Source organism: Mixophyes fleayi, chromosome 6 (assembly GCF_038048845.1).
Source record: "Mixophyes fleayi isolate aMixFle1 chromosome 6, aMixFle1.hap1, whole genome shotgun sequence".
In the NCBI taxonomy this organism is placed as follows: domain Eukaryota; kingdom Metazoa; phylum Chordata; class Amphibia; order Anura; family Limnodynastidae; genus Mixophyes; species Mixophyes fleayi.
The window spans coordinates 15,455,374-15,478,523 of record NC_134407.1 but is presented as its reverse complement, the minus strand read 5'-3'; the positions used below and the strand labels follow the sequence as shown (position 1 = coordinate 15,478,523).

The window sequence follows — 23,150 nt, the reverse complement described above, 5'->3', positions numbered from 1 at the left end:
CGATCTGCATCCTGTAGCTCCTGTCTGCCACGAACTATGTTGGACCTTTGTACAGTATATTGATGTATCCTGCCTGTAGTACCATGTTCCACCAAAGGGGCCACTGTGGTACTCAGTGCTCTCTCATGTGCCAGAGCTGACTTGTTATTCCTGGAAGTCTAAACACCTGCCTCTGGCCTATAAAGGCCTGCTTGTCCCAGCAACCTTTGCCAGATCATCTGTTGCATTTCCTGTGTTGTGTTGCTGTGCCTGTTCCCATGTCTTATCCTGATTGATCTTCAGGTCTACTCTCCTGTTCAGATGTCCTGTTCCCTGGCTCCTGCTTCCTATCTGTTCACATCTATCCGCAGATCATCTCAGCCACTGTGTCTACTCCACTATCCTGTGGTGACACTCTGTAGATTATTGCTACCTGTTCTCTGAGGCTCCAGCACATCTATCCGCAGATCATCACCATCGCATCCTGTGGCCGTTATCTTCAGTGCCATGCTCCGCAGACTCACACCTAGTGCATCATCTCCACGACCTCGTGGTAAAGTCCTGCAGATCATCGCATCCTGTGGCCGCTATCTTCAGTGCTTTGCTCCGCAGACCATCACACCTAGTGTGTCATCTCCACTACCTTGTGGTAAAGTCCTGCAAACCATCACCTTCTGCACTGAGTTCCTTCGCCATTTCTGCCATACCCCACCGTACTGCATCTTGAAACCTTTGTAACCGATGTTTAAAAAAAACACTTCATTCATTATGCTCTTTCCATGGTTTTATATTTGGAACCCTAACAGTATGTCATTTATGTACAATGATTGCCCAGCGCAAGTAAAATGTGTGACACCCTCCTAAACATTGTTGATGGGAAAATATGCTGCTCTGGAGAAGATCACACACTCTTCTACCAAACATCACATCTGCTGAAGTTTGATCATCAATATGATAATGCTTAAACAAAGTATGTACAGAGGACAATCCTGCTGCTTTGCACAATATTTCAGTAGAGGTAAATCTTCTCTGCCTAAGATGTTGCCTTGCTGCGGCTGAAAGTGCACTTATAAGCCTTCTAAATGCAAGATTTAACCCATCTAACAATAGTGACTATGGAGGCATATTGTCCCTTCTTTTTAATTGTCAAAATAAGCAATAGTTTTGTCTTCCTGTACCTTTCAGTTTGAGACCAATACATTTGTATCCTAACCAAGTTGGGGGCTTGGGCCCCAGGAAGAAAGAACAATGTCCTGATTTAAATTGAATTCTTACACTACTTTAGGAAGAAAAATAATTTTGTCCTAAGAACTACTTGATCTTGAAATAGATTAAGAAAAGGTTCTTCTACCCAAAGCGCTTGACGTACCGACACACTAATAATAAAAATAGTTGGAGATATTTTTTCTCAAAGTCCAAATGGGATTTCCATAAGGGCATATAAGACTAAGTTCAAAACCCGTGGTACAAGAGGATGACAAAATACTGGTCTTGACTTGTATGCCGCCTGCATGAATTTCATAACAAATTCATCTGCCACTAAGTTTGTGTGTAGTAATGCCCCTAGGGCAAAAAATCTCTACCTTGAGCATATTAACTACCAAGTTCCTTATCTAAACCATTTTGTAGGAACTATAAGACGTGCCTGATAAGAGGAATTTGTTGGTGGTGTTTTTCTCGTAACGCAACAATTACTCAGTTTACAAAATAGTATAATACACCTTTTGAGGTAGACTGGTTTCTAGCTTTCAGTAAACTGGAAATCACTCTGGTTAAGAACCCCACTCTATCGCAGGAGACTCCGTTCAGTAGTCAGTCTCCAGGAATCTGGACTCGGGTGCTGTGTTTGTCCTAGATGAAGAAGATTCATGCAAACATGAAGGTACCATGGCTACTTTATTGCTAAACTAAATTACCTCTGCAAACCATGGGCTGTATGGCCAAAAAGGTAGGATAGCAATTCCATTTATTCTGTTCTTTTGATATTGCTTAGGACTGTGGAAATCATGAGGATTGCAGGAAAAACATATCCTACATTGAGAGAGTATTTATTTCTTATGCTCCGCTGTCCAAATTCCATGTATAAAATGACTATACTTTATAGTTCTCTGCTGTTGACATGAGGTCTATTTGTGGGCATCCCAATTTGCTCACTAGTTGAAAATTGTTTAGTTTAGAGACCACTCTACCGGGCACAGTGTGCAATGTCTGAGAAAATCTACTTTCATATTGTCTTAGCTGGCTATGTAATTTTCCGGTAAATCCCCCAGGATGTTTTCTGGCCATTGCATTAATAGTCAAACTGCCCTCATGATAGCTTGTCTTTTTGTACCAACCTTGGTAATTGATGAATGCAACTATTGCTTGGTTGTTGGAATGTTGCAATGGTTTCCTGGAACTGGAAAAAAAGCTTTGAATGCTGCCAGCATCTCTGACATTTGATGGTAGCATGGCTGTGCATTACTGCCACAATCCTTGAGCTGTCAGATAAACACAAGGGCACCCCAGCAAGTCTTATTGGCACCTGTGGTAAAGAACTAATCATGGTCTGCAAAATATTTTGCTATGGTCAGCATGCCACCCATTAACCAAGACTACAGATTTTATCTTTCATCTCTTGTCAATGAAATCGGTTGATATGGGTTTTATACATCTCTTTTTCAATTGGCAAGAAACCAGTTTTGTAGATGCAACCAGTTTCTAACTTATTTCTAGTGGGAAAAAAAAGTTCTACTCTAACATATCTGTAAGGCGCTACCCATTGGTAAAGCAGGTGCAGGATACCGGGACCCACAGCTCACTAGTTCCGCCTCTGCCTGCAGCATTATAGTAAGCCACACCCCCTGACTGCATGCGGGAGTCAGAGTGCGTAGCAGGGAGGGCCTCTTAAGAGACCAACTCAAGCTGCTATGTCAACAAAACACATAAGTCTGCTACAAAGCTAGAGAAGGGGGAGGAGTCCCCAAACCCAGAGAGGGGAAGAACCCCACATCAATCAAGAGAACCCTGAGAGGGGAGGGGAACATTTGCATGGAAGACCGCTCAGGAATCATTGTGCATAGAGGAGGAGCTGAGAGAACACAGTGAAGAAAATGTCAGAGCCCAAGAGAAAAATCACCTCCGCAGAGTAAGGCTAAGAGTACTCGAGAGGAAGCGTCAGAGTCCCACCCAGGTGAAGTATTACCCCTACAGAGGAGGGGTGCGATGCAGTTGGGAGTACATAGAAATTGTGTCCGAACTGCAGAATGAGAGAAGATGCTCTAGATGTGGGAAAACCATTAAGAACTGTGCAGGATGAGACAATAGATGTATATATAAACTGTACATGTTTACTACATTGATGACCGTTTAAGAATGTGCTGGACTGAAGAGAAATGTATATAGTTTATTTTGAGAGACTTTACACCCATGAGCTAGCCAGGGGTAGAGACGACGGTGCACTGCCCAACCTGTGGCACAGTAACACAGTGGTAAGGGGGTTACATATCTCTGGGATGTGTAAGGGACGTCCCTTGTTGACAATCCAATCATGTTTTCCAGTATGTGTAAAACTCACTGCTGCTTGTGTTGACTCCTGTCTAATCTCTTTCCTTTATCAGAACGTCTTGCAGATAACATAGCTAAATACCTTCCTGTCTTAGTTTTGCAAGTACCACAGCCAAGTCCTCTGTGAAAGTCCTTATAGATCTTGACAAAGGAATGCTCCTGAACTGGAAATGTTAAATACAAATCAGAATCCTGAAGAATCTTTGATGTAGGCGAGTGATAAAGAGGGTGAATGAGGGTAGTGTAGGGGTGTTAATTTGTTGCAATTAAAATAATTTTTAAATAGGTATTTTATTTACATTTTTACATTTTACTAGGTGCACTACAGGCCCAGAGGGCCCTGGGTGCCAGGGCATACTGGCACTTGAAGCACTACTTTAATGGCACCCTGGACATGCGGAGACCCATTTGCTTATAAGCCAATATCACATATACCTTCTTTCCTCCAGCTTCACCTTACCTCACCCCTCCGCCCTGTACCCAAATACACACAGCGAACAAGAATCCTTATCCCAATCCACTTCTCATTTTCACTAAAACAGCTACATTCTCCTACAACTCCATTGTCATGCCCTGATCAGACTGCCTCTTTCTACAACAAAACATTCACTTCAGCCATAGACAATGCAGATCCAGCTACCACAGTCTCCAATGATCCAAAACCCAACCAGGGCACAAATAAAGCTCAATGGGGCAAATTGAAATGGGTGCGGGCATTGCGGTAACGCGCAGAGTGCGCATTACAGAGGGTAATACGATACTGCAATATCTGATTTTCCTTCGCAACCCCATGGGGTGCAAACGAAAATCAGCGTTATTGCGTGCCTCATTTGTGGTCCGTTCCAGCACGTAGCTGCGATGCCCGCACCTAATTGAATATGTCCAAAATAGAGCTCATCTTCACCTGCCCTCAAATCTCCCTCACTGTCAATAACACCACAACTTACTCAGTCTCCCAAGCCCGCTGCCTTGGTATCACACTTGACACTGTTCTCTGCTTTATTCCTCACATCCAGACTCTCTCCCAGTCCTGTCAACTCCCCTGAAAGAGCATTGTCAGAATACGCCCTTTTCTTACTCAACAAAACTCTTATCCATTCTCTCATCTCCAGTCTTGACTACTGCAATCTTCTGCTATCTGGCATTCCCAACAAAGATATATCCACACTTCGATCCATACTAAATGCTGCTGCAAGACTGATCTTCCTCTCTCACCGCTCCACAGGTGTGTCCTCCAGAATCAAATTCAAATTACTCTCTTACCTACAAAGCCCTCAACAAAATACATCTCAAATCTCATATCAAAATACTCTCCATCCTGCCCTCTTAAGATCTGTCTCTGATCTGCACCTTGTCTCGTCCCTGGTAACCACCTCTCTCACTCCCGCCTACAAGATTTCTCCTGTGCTGCTCCCCACTTATGGAATTCCCTACCAAGCTCAGACTTTCCCAGTCTTCAAATCTTCAGACGTTCTCTAAAAACCCATCTCTTTATTAGAGCTCATCTTATGCATCATAATACTACTCACACTAATGCACCCTGACAACTGTCCCAAACTCGCTCCTCTTGTTTCAGCTGTGCCGTCTTCAACTGACCATGTAAGCTCTCTAATGAGCCAGGTCCCCTCTATCCTTTGTTTTCATATCTGCATTTATTTTGTCTATTTTGTATGCCCGTTTTCCCTACCGTACAGCACTGTAGGACCCTACAAATCTACAACATATAGAACTCGGCAACAATTGATCTTTAATATATAAAGGTCAGGGCAACAGTGTACAGATTGCCAGTCCAGCTAATCTCAGATTATTTTAACATCAAAGTCTAATCGTAAACTATAACTCAAAAGTAATTTCTAAGAACGAGAAAAAAAAATAAAAATTTTCTTGTATATATACTTTATTTAGATCTGCAGTGATTTTTCTCCTAAGATCTGTGCAATTGATTCCAGAATACACATACTGAGCTGTTAAATAGGTTAGAAAAACAAGTGTCATTAAAAAAAATTCTAAATGTCTTTAAACCTTTTTTGGATTTTTTGCTTCTTTAATAAAAAACAAAATGAAAATAAAAATAAAAATAAAAAATAACTCCGCATTGTCCCCCGTTGCAGGGACTCGTGCTTGTCATTACTGAATGGCCTTTTCCAGTGTTCTGAGGTAAAGTCATTGGGATATACATAATTTGAATCTAATTTTGATCTGACGCTTGGGCGTAGTGTTACCTCCTGAGACTTTTCTGCGCCTCTCTCAATAATGTTTCAAAGTCTAGAGTTTCAAGTTTACTTCTAACGGGCACTGGGTCAAAGTCCTCACGGTTTGGATCTGGAGAAAAGAAATGAAGATTTAAAAAAACAAAAAACTAAGTTACATTGAACAAGTTCCTGACCAATTATAATTTGCACTGAGCTATTTCCAAGTCACAGTATGTATATGTGCTCAGCAAAATGTGGGTCCTCATACTGCCCAGTGTAAGAAAACAATACTATCTTTCTAAAAACATTATATTGAACTCACCAAGATCTGCATAATTTCTTTTACAGAACTGTCTCCTGCCCCCAAAGCAGAGGTCAAAGGGCAGCTCATCCGGAAGACGCAGCTTGTGTCCGTTTTCTATAGCGGCATAGGCCTCCCCAGTACAACGGTATGTCACAAAGCCATAGTTATCTCTGTAAACAAAGTTACAATATGACACAAACCATACAGATTCATTGTCAAATGCTGGTCAGCTCATCATTTTACATCTAAAGAGCAATGGAAATAATAGTCCGATCCAATACAAATAAGCTATTCTGGCAAAAAAATAAAAAAAATAATTATAAAAACAAATAAAAATAAAGTCCAAATCAGGAAAGAACTTGAGGTTATATTTCAGACAAGTACAAGCTATTGCTCCTGACATTTAAAACAGAAGGTTCGATGTCTGCCATTCAGGTTTAAAGACAGGAAATCTGCTGTACATAGAAAAATATATTTCCCCAAGGAACACAATTCTTTAATATAGAATAAGGATAGTCTTACATTTGTTGTGATATATATTATATATCACAACAAATGTACGACTTATAAATTTGTACTTCGGATAAACCTGGGAGATCTAAATCTTCAAGACGTTTCTACTTGGCCAAATGGGTCAATTGTTTACTAAATTGATCAACTGTAGTGTGTGGCCCCAACCTAAAATACCACATTCCATGAAACAACCAGCAGGACAGAAGATCAGTCTGGCCGCTGACTGTGTGCAAATTCTGTGATATCACAGCAAAGAAAATTCAGGCCCATTGGAAACAGATGGAAGCTTTCCTCACAGTGGCTTTACTGCGCTCATAAAACGTGGTTTGTGTAAGGTCAGTTCGTTTCTACAGTGTAAGATATGTTGAATAAAGCCAACGTTTGCATCATTACTGTAATGCTGTCCCTTAAATTTGAGCCCACAAAGAAACAGGAGGCAGCTCCATACCAACTGTATTGAATAGTTTTATGTGCACACAAGAGAAAATCTGCGCTGCTTAACTATGCTGGGAGAAGAAAAGAAGCTGCAACTTTTCATTCAAAATAATTTCAGGGAGGTAAAAGTCTAACACAGTCACAGAATCATCTCCCATCTGTATCTGCACTACATACACTGCAGAGATGTTCTGGGCATTCAGCACTTAGACACTTATTTTACATAATGTTTAAACTATAATGGATCATTTCACACTTTCAAACTGAGGAAAACTGCTCTAGCAACATGAAAGTTGTACGAACCTTACACTAATCCAGCCAATCTCGCAACTAGACATTTACACACTAGTGGGGATTTTATAGGAGTGTATACAACACGTTGGCGAGACTGACGATATGTCTACAACTATTTTAAAAAACATTATAGTGTTTTTGTCCAGTGGTAGAGAATGAACATTTCATTGCAAAGATATTGGCGAAGTTACAACCCTTAAAGGGCATGTACCAGTTACCAGAACTATTATACCTCTGCACAGGGCAGGGGATGTAGTTCTGTAGTAATCAGCTTTATCGTCTGCATGGAAATCAAAGTTATCCTCACCCCTTTTCTCTAAAGTGAAGGGTGCATTCCTCTACCTCTCCGAAGACAGAAAAGCGCCGACTCAGCTCTGATCTGGTCATCCGACCATTGATCTTACCGATGTAGACAACTCTTCTCTCCTCCTGAAAAGTCAAAGATTCATTATAATCACAATCCGAATGTGCGGCAGAGTTTATGTCAATAAGCGCGGGAACTGTATACAAATAGGGGAAGCAGAGTGTGGAGACAAATGGAGAAACAGGATGCAGGTCTGAACGGACAGTAGAAGTCTTGTGACTACAACCTTACCTGCAGCTTCTTTATGTAACATTACGGTCTACTGTGACTCTTTACCCCAACATACTATACAGCTAAATGTTAAATAGAAAAGTGCAGGGAATACTTACTATAGCTTGCTCTTTGCGATAATTCTTCTGCCTGTGATAACTGTCCCGGGACTTGCGCCTGTCAAACAAACATAATTTAGCATATATCCTGGTAAGTGCAAGACACTGGATATTACTAGGCCTCCAAACAGAGCTACATCATGGATACAGAACACTGCTGGCTGATCCCAGACAGATCTCGAGAAATTAAACGCTCAAGTGCAACTTTGCAAACAAAAGGTTTGAGAAATAAAGCTATTCAGTAAATGTAAAATTAGTTACACATCTTAAGGTGTTGTGGAACTACAAGTTCCAGCAAAACTACAGCCATCTCTAAAAGAAGTGAGGAGCTCCCATGTCAGCCCACATGCAGAAAGCTGGGCAGTCATGATTTAGATTAACCCAATTAACTTGGGATAGAACTATACAAATCAGGTCTGTATTTACACAGATATACCAACCCATGTGCTCCTAATAGTCGCTTACCTCCTGCTCCGGTATCCCTGCCGGTACGGTGATCTGGACCGTGATCTAGACCGGCTGGACGATGGAGAACATGACCGGGATGAACAAGAGGAGGATCTAGAGGAGCAACTTGTATCACAACTAGACCTGGAGGACGACCGTGATCTATGACGACTTCTAGATCTGTATCTGGGAACAGAATTTAGAGAACAGAGATAAGACCATGTACTGCAGTGCAGGAGATGAATGCTTCAACCTCACTACAAGTCTCAACACCCCTCCACCCAAGACACACAGTGCTTTCTTTTGGTACCATAGGTCAGTTAATATTTAAGTTTACAGGAAAGTATAAGAAAAAGACATTACAATCATTTACTTTTCGTTATTTCTAATGGTAAGGTTTTTGTTTTTTTTACAAAATCCATAAAATATACCCCGAATTTTATTTTATAAACTACAAAAGGTGTACTCTAGACTTGGCTGATGCATTTGGTCCATAATAAAGTCTATATTTAAAAGATAGTCTTAAGGTTATCGCTTTCTTTATTTTTATTTCGTATGTCTACATCTAAAACTGCTAGAGACTGGTATATTTTTATTTTCCATATAGAAAACTAAGGGTTAAATGTCTACAAAATATTTACTTGTCAAAATAGCTCAGTCCCATTGTTTGCTTTCTCTTACCTAAAAAAAAAATCTGTCATTCTGAGGTGTGATGTCCCAATAAGTAATACAAAAGCTGGTGTGCTATTGCTTTTTTTTTTTTGGGCAGCGATTTTTGTGAGTTTCCTATGCAATTGAAACTATAAAATAACCTGCAGAACGCTAGTAAACACACATGAAACGTCCTTCGGACACATGGTTTAATAGCTTTGTTATATAATGAAACGCTCCGCAATCTTTTCTCACCCTCGGCAAACCTTAGCCCTTCTCAGGATTCCGTGGCACACCAAAAGCAAAAATTATATATATATATATATATATATATATATATATATATAAAAAAAAGCAGGAATTATCGCCTGCGGGAACAACACACATTTGCGATATATTCATAAGGGTCACCCCCGTAGCACAACAACAAAAAAAACCTCCTTACTTCACTAAAATATTAAGAAACGATATGGAACAAATGATGAAATTATTTCCTTAGGTCCAGTTGACCATAGTATAACGCATCTACCGCCATAAATCTTGTGCTTTTTAGCATTGCGCTGCGGCACACTTAGCAACATCTCGTGGCACACTGGTTGAGGACCACTGCTATAGGGGGGGAAAAAAGCAGCATCTCAAACTCCAGTGGTATAAAACCTGAAGCACTGCCCAAGTAATAAGCGCTTGTTTTCAATAAACAACTTTGCTGTTGTCTTCATACATCATTTAGTCATTTCAGGACACATTACAGTGCCCCCTAGTACAGAATGCAAGCCCTTCCATCCACATAATGTAATCACACAAGAGTCTAAGACAAAGGGCAAGTTTAAGAAATAAAATGAACACAAATAAATTAAAGCTTTCATTATAAACACATAGGGGCATATTCAATGTCCGCGCAGGATTACTGTTATTACGGTAATCCTGCACGGAAAAAACGTTAATACGGTAATTTATTCGCTGGATTTCAGCTCGCAGCTCAGGGGCTCAGCTCGCAACTACTTAGTGGGGAGTAATGGAAGTCTCGTACCATGTCGTTTCTGGAAACGTTGCTTTGTCTCCTGCTACTGCTAAAACTTTATGGAGAATGAGACCTTGATCTCTGCTCTTCAATGTTTTACTGTTCAACCAAGCTCTAGTTCCTTACACATACTTTTTGCTAAAAATGCCAAAAATCTGTAACACAACCAAAACCTCTTCCAATACATGATAAAACAACCACAGTGCTTAAAATATTAAAATAATCAAAACCTTTTGAAGCTCTTGACCAGCCCTGCAAAGGCCATGATACCGGTGTGATGGAAAGCAAACAAAGCGCCTTCTGGTTCAGGTTTTGTAGGATAGATTTCTATAGGACAATGGAGGATCCTATCCTTTCCTCACAAGACAAGTTCACCTCTATTTGGTAGCTAGAGTTCAAAGACTCAGACAGATCTCTTACTTAAACAGTAGAAGGCATTTAATTTTGGGCAGGAGGGATTTAACTAGCCTTAATATGCCAACAATGCATAGTTAAGTGGATATTAATGTGTCACACACTTTTCCCCTCAAGAATTCGGTTCTATTGACTCAGCAGAATCCTGACCCAGTTTCCCGACCTTTCCTTCCCTTCCCCAACCTCGTTTAAAACGGCATAGTTTGTTACTGTGGTTCATTCATATATATGTTTCATGATGAAATCTATCAATTTTTTTGGGCGCAATAAATATAGAATACATAAAATAAATATTAAAATCACCACCTTATGGATAGAGCCAGCACCCATAGCCTTGTTAGTTCTTCTTTTGAATGGCTCACCCCTTTGCCCCTTCTTACACCTAATTACTGCTTGCGCCCTTTTGTACTTTCTGCCAATTTTAGCACCTGGATTATTACAAATGACTGATTTATTGTGGCTGTTACAACTGATAGTCATCCATGTGAACTGTTTGAGGTTTGATACCTGTATTCTCTTCCTAAACTGTGACTGTGTATAATGTCATGGTTTACATTCCTATCCCTTGTTTTAAAACAAATAAATAATAATTTTAAGGAGTAATTTTGTTGTCGTATCGGTCATCCATGGTGTAGATGATATATCTGAGCAACATCTATATGAATGTTTTTTTGGCTTTGTTGGACAGTAACAATTATGCAAACATTTTCCTTCCTCCAACACACGACCATTCAATGTTAAGATGTACAAAAAACATCCACGTTGGATGTAAGGTGGCTTTGTGCAGATATCAAAAAGCTGAAATGAAGCTGGATTCATTTTTATGGATTCAAATACAGATCAAGCCACTGCACAATGTCCTGTACAACACAAAGCAGAGCAAAGCACAGAAAAACATTTAGTTGCATTTAACAGAGTAAAAAGCCAAACCGGTGACTTACGTTCTTCTCCTCCTCTTGGATGGAGGCGATCTTGAGCGAGATCTTGAAGAGGATGCTGAATCAGAACGGCTACCACTAGACCGCTCGCTGCATGTGGCTTTCTGGGGACTGGGAGAACTGCTGTGCTTCCTATAGCAGCGCAAAGACCTCCGTGACACAGAGGCATTTTCCCTTTTTACATCAGTTCTGCTCTCTCCACGTTCATTGTGATCAGGCAAGGAGTCCGAGGACCTTAATACTGAACCAGTTGGACTGGTAACCGCAGATTCTGCTACAACAGGAGTCCTGTGGTCGAGAGGATCATTACTATCTTTTTGGATACTATTACAAGGTGCCACTGGCTTCACCAAGCCACAGTCAGTACTTGGGGCAACAACTGAAGGTGCATTTGCTAGGGGCAGCTTTGGGGACACTATGTTTTGTGGTGTGTTGAATTGCACAATGGGTTTTATGGTAATATTCTGATGGTGCTTGACATTCCAGCGAGACCCTTCCTCGCACTGAGATGGTGCGCTCAGCGTTACAGTAGCTGCCCTGTTTCCAGCAGTGGCAGGATCCTGCGCAGGGCGGGAGGATGAAAGGATGCAATAATCATGCTCGCCAAATGCCACGTGGACAGGAGGCAATGCCACAGGTGGAACAGACCCATGGTTCCGGTTTCTCAGTCTGCTCTGTGGTAACGGTTTTGCTTCAATGAGTTTTGCAGTCTTCAAGGGAGAAGAGCAGGTTCTGTCCTGTCCAAGCAAAGACTTGGATTTCCCCATCCAGGGCCCAGAAATAATGGTCTTGCACAGCTGATGCGGTGGAGCTGCAGAGTGGGAGACACCTTGAAGACAAAATGACATTTGCATCACAATCTGCTACATTATTTCCAAATCACTGTACATTATTTAGAACAGAGGCAATCTGACTCGTCAGCTGCTGCACAAAGAGCCCAAAACAATTACCCATCTCATATTACTGCACGGAATTACTGCAACAAACTCATTAATCAGCAGAACGTTGTGTATCGATATATAGGACAGTGTCTACTTACCAGATGTAGTAACCATTTCAGGTGTCAGTTTATCATGTATCTTTTTCTCTACATGCTTTACAGATCTGTGAAAGAAACAAATATTCATTTCTAATCCTATTCACAGAACAAATGACACAAGCCTACACAAGCCATTTATATTAGTCTCAAACTCCCAACAAAGAACTAATAAACCACAATGTATAAAAGCGTAAAAGCAGTCTAGATTTTACCTTAATCCCTTTAGAGGATACAGGTCACGGATTTCGCATTTTATTGTTATCCCAAGCAAAACATTATTTAACAACTGCAGGAATTAGTACGTTTTCAAAACCAAAACCACAGCCAAAAAAGTTAAAGTGTTACAGTCATTTCTATATCTTCAAGTGGTTTCATATTTATAAAAAAGAAACTTTCCCATCCCTGACCTATATATATATATATATATATATGAGAATGGATGGCAACAGTAAAAGTGCAATCTCTAAACCTTTATATTAAGACTGCGAAAATCACTGTAGACCATAAATGTTTTTGAAGTGCCTGTCACCCCCTAACACAGCGCTGGCAGCAATTTAATGACCAGAACCGATATCCATCCTATCAATTCACTAGGAACTAGAGGCCTGAGGCAAGCGATGGCCTACTGGTTACGGGAGATGGAGAGGAACAGGTCATTATTACTTTTGGAATGGGGTCAAGTACCAGCCTCCTATGCACTGTGGGATTCACATGCACTGGGTGTACAGCAAGCACGCATCACAGGCTTTCAATCAACAAAAATAAAAAAATAAGGATCTAGTGATCAGATGCGCTTCATACTTATGAATGGTTTAACCCAGACAATGGCTGCCATCACTGTGTAGATGACAGGTACAACACGTTCCATCCCGGAACAGAATCTTTGACATATCAATAATCTATGTGCAGAAGTAATCTACTACAAGCCATGCCTGCTTAAATAGAAGACTCAACCTTCACTGAACTCTGATGTCCAGGCGGATGTATCTTACCCTTGGATATGACAATGAGCACAGGTAGAAACCATTTTATCCAAGCAGATCTGTTGTTGTATTCAAAGATGCCAAACAAACAAATCTACCAGGACAAGAGGTCCATGAAGGCGGAATGTCCCTGTAAAGATGACACTGAACTAAAAAGTTACTTTTCTACATAAATAAAACCCACAAAGATGTAAGTACATGGGAACACTTTGTGCCATACTCAGTTGTTGGCAGCTGTAGTGTAACTATCACACTTACCCAGAGGCTCCTTCAGCCAATTTATCAGGACCGTGAGGGAGGCATTCCTCATCTTTAGCTGCAAAGAACCACATGTGATGAAATACTGTATGTAATGTACAGAACACAAATAGATCACTTCCCACTGCAGGTCAGATACCTGTGCATAGCACTAGCAGATTGCTTCATATTACTCTATACTACGACCCTGTGTGTACAACAGTCATGAATCTATCGGATATTTAAATAAATCACACAGAACCCTGGAGCTGCCGACGCCCTGAGGCATCAATAAACAGGAAATTTAATAAAAAGATGAATTACAAATGGGGGGGGGAGGGGGGCAGGGCTCTTGTAGGAGAGGGTGGCTGTACAGATATTTCTGGGGGGCACTACAAGGGTTTGCCCTGCAGATTAAACAATTGTCCTGACATTGGAAGGTGTCAGGCCGTCATTCGGCACCCTATGTGTCAGATATCCCAGGCTATGACCGCAAAACCACAATACCGGATGATCATCCTTTCAACATACATGGGCATAGCAGAAAATATGTTCAGAAGACGACCATTACCAGCCTAAGTGTGTGGTCACTTTACAGCCAAATTAACAGGCTGTAAGGATAGTCAGAAGTGATCATGAATGTTCTTTTGCTATATGACCCTCGTGTGTGACTAACTTAATGGCCTTGTCATTCGGTTCTCTGGACAGCAGAAGGTGAACACAATTAGAAAAGCTATCACTAGCGATCATTGACCACCATGGTAGAAGTGGCCTCCATACTCACCAAGAGCAGGACGCTCCTGAAAGGCAATATGTACTATTATAGGTGAATCCTGTTCAGCATAGAGGTCAATTAATCATTCTGGTAGCTTTCACCGGGTGGTGATTGCAACTGACTGCACCAGTGGGAAAATGCTAATTTTACCCAGACTATATAAGACCTGAATTGACATGGTTCTCTTTCATTCAGAAGCATGGAGAACAGCTAGGTGTATGGACATTAATAAGACACTGCAGCCCTCTAGGTACATGTGGCTGAGCAAACAATCCCAGTAAGAGGGGCCAGTACAAATATAGCATACTCTCCCCCAGTCACATGGTACACTTCCTGAAATCAGAATAACGAAGAAAAAAAATGTTGTACATTTACCCTCATATTTTTCAAACTGCTCCAGCAAGCTGGTTAGGTCTGATGCCTCAATACCTGAATGAATGAGAAAAAATTCCAATGCATGGGTATAAAGCACACACATAACATTACAAGTTACACTTTACCCAAACACTGTATCCATCCTCAAACTTACCAGATTCACCAGTAAACCTCTCCTCTGGTTCTTTGCGATCGGACACAGGTGGCAATACAGGCTGAATGCTTTCCCCTGATGTACGGAGATCTTCTCCAGGTGAAGGAAGGACAGACTCTTCGGCTTTTTGGTTAGCGACAATACATGCCGTTAAAGGTCCATCTTCCACAGCCTCTTTTGAAGTGACACATTCAGTGGCTGGAAGTTTATCATCAAGCTTTGGTTTCACAGCAGGAACAATAGAAGGTATCACTGCTACAGGTGTCTGAACATCCTCAGTGTTGACAGAAGCAAGAATAGTCTGCTTGGCTTCAGCTGATTTTAATGTAGCTGGGAGAGGCGATTTCTCACCTGGAGGAGTACTGGGCACAGAAACAGAAGACACAAGGGGTGGTTTTATCTGAAAACCAAGCTTCTGAGCCCTTTTTAAAATGTCCATTATTTTGAAGACAACCTGGTTTGCAGATTTCTGGTCAGGAGCAGTAACATTTGCCTTCATGGAATCTGCTAGAGGTTTAGACTGAGCCTTCTCAACAGTTCTGCTTGGTGACGACTGTAGATTGGACTTTTCAAGGTTGGGACAGACTTGTGGACCAACTTTTGAGGATGCATTATTTAAACACTGAATAGCAGATTTGTCATGACCGACACTTTCTATGGTTTCAGCTATTTTGGACTCCTTTGTACCAATACCACTATGCTCAGGCTTCTGCACTTGTTTTTGGTTTGTTTGAATCTTAGCAAGGACAGCATTCTGTATATTGTATTCTATAGGTGGAAGCGGGTTATATTTGGGCATCTGCTCCTCAGGCAGTGTATTAAGACTTGCTGGACAAAAGGGAACAGAGTTTTCGACAGAGCTTTGCATACATCTGTTATCAGGAATCCTTTGGGAAACTTGAGGATTAGGCCAGTAAGGTGGCAGTGGTCCAGGGACCCAAACAGAAGGATGCACTGGCCCCACAGCAATAGGCGGTGGGGGAAATGAAGGCCATCTCGGAACTGGGGGAGGTGGTTGCATTGGTATTATAGGCGGCATGCAGTTTGGAAAATGAGGAACTACTGGCAAAGGTGGCATGCCAGGGTAATAAGCAGGATATGAAGAGACAGTAGGCCAAGTGGGTGGATAGAAAGGTGGTGGTGCATTTATCTGGGAAGCCATCATAGGAGGTGGAGGAATATCTGCAATAGTGGTGCATGGTCTTTCAACTGGTTTGAGTTGCGGAGCCTCATGACCAGACAGAGGTGGCAATGCCACTTTTGATGGAACAGAACCTAACCTTACAGGAACATCTAGCCCAGAGGAGGAGTTCTCAGCCTTATTTGGAATACATGTTTTTTCTTCCACAGACGTTTTATTTGATTTTGTTGGTACAATCAAACAAGGTAGTTCTGCTAACTCTGTTGGGGGCTCGAGGAGAGACGGCCATTTACTACAGGACACATTTTCATGTTCTTGCTCAGGGTTTGGTTTGCGGTGTTGAAGCCGCTTCCTATATTCACTTAGGCTGAGTGACTTGGACTTGGTCTCTTTAGTACATTGTGTAGAATCACAATCTGTCACATCCTCACTTTTCGAGGGACTCATTTCTTCCATATTTGAAGTCTCCTTTTCATGGGTATCAGAGGCTGCAGAAACCATCAGGTCCTGGCCACTTGCCCTATCGGACTGCATATCATCATCTACAACAGACCCTGGAGTCGCATCAGATTTTGTGCTCTGATCTCCGTCCAGTTTTGGGTTAATTTGTCCTAACCCACAATCCATTTCAGCAACATCTGCTATACACTTTGACTGCTCTTTTTCCATAGAAGTAAATTTGCCCTTTTTACAGGTGTCAGTTGTCATTTTCCTTTCTAGGTTAGAGCGGTCCAAGCTCGCTCGAGTTCTCCCTTTGGTGCGACTTAACTTCAATGAGCGAAGCTCCATCTGGGAATCCTTTTTCACCTGGTCCAATGTTTTTACTAAAAAGTCAGACTCCTGTAACGAAGGGTTACTTACACGGCTTGTGGCAGGTTGGATAACACTTTGCTGTGTTACTGTATCCGCCACATCTTGCAATTTGTCTTCACTAGCGCCTTTATTTTTGCTTTTAACTTTTGATTTAGAGGCGATGGCTTGCTTATCTTTCCTAGATTTCTTTCCCTTCAATTGCACCGTTTCCTTAATGGTAACCGGTACACTGATCCCTGGTTGGTTATTTTTCTGACAATCAGGAACCATTCCCTCCAAGTTTGGATCACTATCATCAGTGATGCTTTTATCATCCAAAATTGTATCAACAGTTTTATCACTAATCAAAGGTTTAGTTGATATTTCCTCCAGTCCAGGCACATGGGTGAATGCCTTGTTCAAACACTCATTTTCCTTCATAGGGTCAAGATCTTCATCTATTGAATCTTCTTTACTAGACACATGGTTTTCATTATTAATATCACATTTAGGAACACACTGCTCCGGTGAGGATTTAATTGCAGGCAATGACTGGGTTTCCACATCCAGTTCCTCAGAAGAGTCGAGTGTAGGAGGATTGTCTTCTGAAGACACTGCACTCGGCACATCCCCTGGGTGTTCCACGACTACAGGTACTTTTATACATTCGCCTTGGTCGGATACGATCTCAAGAAACACAGCTTCGTTCAGAAGGCTTTCACTGTCTTCTGGCTCTAGGCACACAGTTATAGAAGGTAGGCAGTAAGGGTGCATGTACTTCACCAAGTCATGAAGGGTAACATTTTCTGTATTAATGATACAAGGAGTGCGCTGCTTTGAGAACCGCTCATGATCCAGTTCATCAATCTCCGCCCCAGTCTCAATGGAACAGCCTTTGTCAAAAGCTAGTAAACCGGGATTTGTCTCTTTTTTCTCTGGGCTCTGAACCTCGTCATCTTCTCCATCACTTCGCTGTCGGGTTGGCTCTGTTGGTCGCTCTCTGCGAGGTAAACATCCTCTTATACTTTTACGTCTGCTATGTCTTTTTGTTATAGAGCTCATACAGTCTGGAAAAAGATCCCAGTTTGGCCCAGAGTAGCGCCCATCAGTCTATAAAGGAAAGACACAAGATATCAATCAATGCTGCTCTACAAACTTACAGGTGCCATATGAAGACGACCCATTCATACAGCAAACAAAATACTTACAGCTCCAGTTAATCACACAATAACTAAAATCTGTTTTTTTTAGCAAGGAGCAAATTAGCAGTTAAGCTTTAATGCAGTGTTTTCCAAATCTGTTCCTCAAGTCCCCTTTCCTAACCATCTAGATTTTAAAAAGAATAGGTTTTAGTAAAGGTGACCTAATTATTGGCCAAGTTATATTGATTCAACAACCCGTGCTCAAGGGTTGCTATCCTTGAGATCCTTACTTCTAGGGGAGTTTGAGGACTGGAGTTGGAAACCACTATTTTAATGTGAATCACTTTGCCACATGTAGCCCAAAGCTGAACATTTACTGAAGAAGCCTCTCGATCATGTGGTGTCCTGGACAGACTAGAACAGTGTTAGCTAACCTGTGACATTCCAGGTGTTGTGAAACTACAAGTCCCAGCATAAACTTACGCAATAAACTGCTATATATTGGCAAAGCATGCTGGGACTTGTAGTTTCACAATACCTGGAGTGTCACAGGTTAGCCAACACTAACGAGGGCATTGTAGGAGGGCAAACTTAGTTGCCCTCCTACAATGACTATAAGCTGCCACCCTGTCAGGTGCTCACAGATGTTTTTTTGAGATTTAACAGAGTCAGTAACTTGCCTTTACTGATCATTATTACTGATGCCACTTGGCCAAACCAGGCACTCACTGCAAGTGGCCTATTACTTTACTTAATTCAGACTTAAAATGTATAGCTAAATTGATTACTAATGAAATCAACTGCCTTCTCTGCTACCTTAATAAGTATGCTAACATTTGGGAAGCTGCTTAATCGGGTAATCCCCAGACCTGGTCAATACGCCCTACATACTTCTAGCCTTAAGCTTGAAAAGGGCCTTTGGCAGGCTCTATTAGTCCTCAAATTCGGGGTTTGTATCACATCTTGGCACTCTTTACAACTCTGGCCATCTGTTTGTTAAAGGTTGGCTTTTAAAACATCTGTCAATACTGGATACCTCTCTAGATATTAGACAGTGGGGTCAAAAACCACAGATTAATATGAAATTCAAATATGAATCTAACAAAATAAATCAGATCATTGTTGGGCATTGCAGAAACCCCAGCAGGAAGACGACTTACTTTTCTTTGTCACAGTCTTCTATCCACCACACTACCAGGCTATGATGAAGCCAAGTCTGTGTGTGGAACCTTTAATATTCAGTCATATTGACAATTTCGCTTAAATTATGATGGAAGTTCAAGAGTAGAATTACATTTGGAATATAACATTGTGAATTAAATGCTCTTTACAGCTTCAACTACTGTACGAACCGCAATACAAGTCTAAAAGCAATACAAACTTACTGAGCTAGTATCTCGACCCTTTGATGATACAAGCAGTTCTGTATCGGGAATTGTATCAAACGGGGACATATTCTCATCGTCTGCATTGTCCAGTATCTCCGTTAGAGCCGTTAGGAGAGACAATTCATTCGCCTCATCAAGGTGGCCTTTGTTCTGGAAAAAGAAAAAATTCTTTAACATGTACGACTGGATGCTGAATTCTTAAGAAAATTATTAAAAACTAGTCTTTAAAGAACATAACTCATCTGTATTTAAGCAGAGGACATAACAAGCCATCAGTGATATAGATAAAGCTGAACCACCCAATCAAATTGTCCCACTGATGGAGCGCGTGTGGTCATACCTCCGCCTGTGCACCAGTATCACCGATGATGGAAATGATAGAGTTATCTATGTATCCCTGGACAGTTCCCAGTATTCCTCCCGCATCCAGGGTTGACAGAGCGAGGTCTGAGAGGCCCTCATAGGTGTCCTCTTCATCCAGGTCATGGCACTGCAATACAATACATGATATCTGAAATGACTCGGAACGAGACAACCAGAATGTGGTATGGAAGATTTGATCTAGTGACAAAACAGCAAATTTTAGCAAGTTTCATCAAATTAATTATACATTAAAGCCTTGTAACCACAGGAGCCAATAAGTCATCTGCGGCATGCAGTGGGCGATTTCAAATCACTGAACATTCACCAGTACCAATGTGTACTGACATTGAGGTGTACTGACTGCGCATTCAACAAGGGGCTCAAAAACAGATTGGGCCCTGGTCGGAATCAAACCAATGATGGCAGCTCTGATGGAGCAATAGCACCCTAGTGGCTAAGAAATGTTGTGTTTAAGCAGCCCCATCATGACTCTTAGCTGCAGCTTTATGAAGTGTAATGAAGCCTTTCATCTCACCACTAGCAGCAAAAGTCACTTCCCACAGCTTAACATAATGACCAAGTGAACAAAAAACCCTAATTCCATACTACAAGTCATTCAGCCCTAGCTTCTGAACTTCTGAGTGTTGGGGGAACTCTGCCTTGTGTTTTAAAGCTGACAATTGTCAAAAAGGATGGGTCAAACAGCATGTTGGATTTAGATCTGCGTTAAAGAGAAACTATACTTATTATTGGTATATTAGTAAGCACTAGAATATACAGAAACTGAAATGCCAAACATACTGTGAGCCAATATAAGCAAAGGTGATGAGTGAATGGCCGCGTACCAAAGTGAAATGAATGAGGCTTATCTGATAATAAAGTAGGTGTACGTCACCGTCTTCCTCAGCAATGATCCATATATGAAGAAATCATATAATAGCGCACTGAAACGCAAGCAAATAGAAATGCCATAGTGTAGTATATTATTTAAGAACCAGGTATATCTCAAATGTTAAAAAATAGTATATAATAATAAAAGATCAAGTAAAAATATGTCCGTACATCAAATAAATATAAAACAGGTTCCAATAAGTTGTCTCCACATCCAGCTGATGTGGAGACCACATCTTTTAAAAAAAAATAAAAAAATAACCCTTTTGAAAAAGTCATTCGACGAAAACGCGTCAAGGGGACTATGTGGAAGTCTTGTGCCCATTAGCTGGATGTGAGACCACTTCATATTAGAGTTTTTCAACTGAGACTTTGTTTCCAGATAACCTGTTTTATATTTATTTAATGTACGGGTATATTTTTGCTTGACTTTTTAGTATTAAATACTATTTAACATTTCAGATATATCTGGTTTTTAAATAATATACTATACTATGGCATTCCTATTTGTTTGAGTTTCAGTGCGCTATTATGATTTCTTCATATATGAATCATTGCTGAGGAAGACCGTAATGTACACCAACCTTACCTCATTCATTTCACTTTGGATCCCAGCTTATACATTACAAGAAAGCAAAGCTCTGTTGGTTTGTAATACAGGACTATAGCAGTTAAATATGAAATGTTTATGAGCTAGCAATGATGTTGTTTTAGAATATCTTTACATAAAAAGCAGTGGATATGCTGATCGCTGTTTAAATGTACAAAAGGAGGGTTATCCAAAGCTCCAAAACATGCACGTGTAAATCTAACAAACCCATGGCTTCAGACATATTTGCCATGGAATGGAACAGTCACACACCAAGTAAGAATGTCTGTATTTAAAATGAAAACCACCCACACAGATCTTCTCATTCATTAGTGGTGTGTGCATCAGTAATCTGGAATCCCCACCCATTAGCAGGTACACGCAGCTCATGGCTCACGTTACTAATAAATATATTTAAGCCAGGTGTCAAATGCAGTTTTTTTTTTTTTTGTTTCTTTCTTTTTTTATATTCATTTGTTGAGGGAGAGCACATGGAGAGAAAAACTATGTATCAGCAATCTACAGCTTTGATTGTAGCTTGCATTGATCATGTGGACAACATTCCCCTGCACCACCCTGGAGACCAATAGACCATTCTTCCTCAAAGTACCAAACGGAGAGTTGCCAGATATCCCCTACAGCACAATTCCATAAGTGTCATAGATGACATAACAACAAGCCCTGAAATATACAATGATCTGGACATTAACTGTAACATGCATTCCCTGTGATCAACAACACAAACAGCAATGCTGGGTAGTGTTCTAATCCTGTGCCATAACATCAATAACCAGAATGCTACCTGGATATGTAATGCTAGAAGTTACAGTAGTGATATAAAGAAGCTAAAGAGCAAATAACAGCTTTATTTCATAATTTACATCAAAAGCTGCATATCACTGAGCAGTGCATACACATCAAATAACAGGTGTGCTTAAACTTAACTATGTCCACCATGCTCACTATGTTGCAGATAGTAATACTGGGAGGGATGTGCTTCTCCAACTCAGTGGACACACAGTGAATGACAGCTGAGCAGACTTTCTTTGCACAAATGCACTATGTGGATTCACACAATGGGGTACAGCCACTCTAATGACCAGAATCTCAGTAACTTGACCTGCATGAGATCCCACCAGGACAATGTCCTAAGGTGGTGGGAGGAGTTGCAGATGTCTGCAATGGGGAGGGGAGATTAACACTATTTCCCTACACAGCTGCAGAGGAATCTTCATGGTAACCCTGAACACCTTGATGACATATGAAAGTTTCAGTTTTGAGGTTTAGTTGACACTAAAGTAACATTAGGGTGAAGTTACTTTGGTAGGAAGACATTAAATAAAAGAGGTGATATTTAATAAGTACAGATAACAGGCTGAGGGGATTAAGGGAGAGCTCGGAGGAAGTTACAGGAGTTACTCAGTAACCACATGTTGCAGATACTTTGGGGGTCTCCTGTATCTGGGGTACCCTGTGTGGGGGTAGAGAGGAAGCTCCACATGTCGGGGGACCCCAGGAGAGGTGTCAGGACGAGTACACGGGCGGCTCCTACAGACACGCGTGTCTCTGCTATCCACGTGTCACCGGCAGCTGCAGCATACAGCGTGTCTGAGAGCCCCCGGTGCCCACTCCGGGCCTCGCCCGACAGTGCCGGAGATGGGGCTGCTGGTCCGGTACCTGGTGGCGGCCGCCGGCGGTGAAGAACTCCATCCCTCCGATGGTTAATATCTCCTCTCCCGTTCCCCACCGCGCCGCCATCTTGGTCCTCGGCTCTGATACTTTGCCGGCTGAGAACACGTGGTGCTCGCCGCATGGGAGGGGGCGGAGCTACCTGTACCAGAAATAGAGCGAGGT

At 41.4% G+C, this 23,150-nt stretch overlaps 1 protein-coding gene across 1 annotated transcript; it reads right to left on the bottom strand.

Moving 5' to 3' along the window:
• Positions 1–5,576: 5,576 nt before the first annotated feature.
• On the bottom strand, positions 5,577–23,084 carry LOC142160860 (peroxisome proliferator-activated receptor gamma coactivator-related protein 1-like). The gene is made up of 13 exons (XM_075215896.1): positions 22,974–23,084; positions 19,794–19,943; positions 19,451–19,603; positions 14,991–18,033; positions 14,837–14,890; positions 13,708–13,765; positions 12,467–12,531; positions 11,431–12,256; positions 8,422–8,589; positions 7,957–8,014; positions 7,571–7,692; positions 6,040–6,191; positions 5,577–5,847 (listed from the first exon to the last, which is right to left on the bottom strand). The coding sequence occupies exons 1-13, from the start codon at positions 23,052–23,054 to the stop codon at positions 5,744–5,746; spliced, it is 5,034 nt and encodes a 1,677-aa protein (XP_075071997.1). The 5' UTR covers positions 23,055–23,084; the 3' UTR covers positions 5,577–5,743.
• Between the last annotated feature and the right edge of the window lie 66 nt (positions 23,085–23,150).

Coding starts and splice junctions, on each gene's coding strand:
- LOC142160860 (XM_075215896.1), bottom strand. CDS start 23,054: ATGGCGGCGCGGTGGGGAACGGGAGAGGAGATATTAACCATCGGAGGG. Junction 8,015..8,421: donor CAGGGATACCGGAGCAGGAG/GTAAGCGACTAT, acceptor TTTGTTTGACAG/GCGCAAGTCCCGGGACAGTT. Junction 5,848..6,039: donor AAGAAATTATGCAGATCTTG/GTGAGTTCAATA, acceptor TCTTTTCTCCAG/ATCCAAACCGTGAGGACTTT.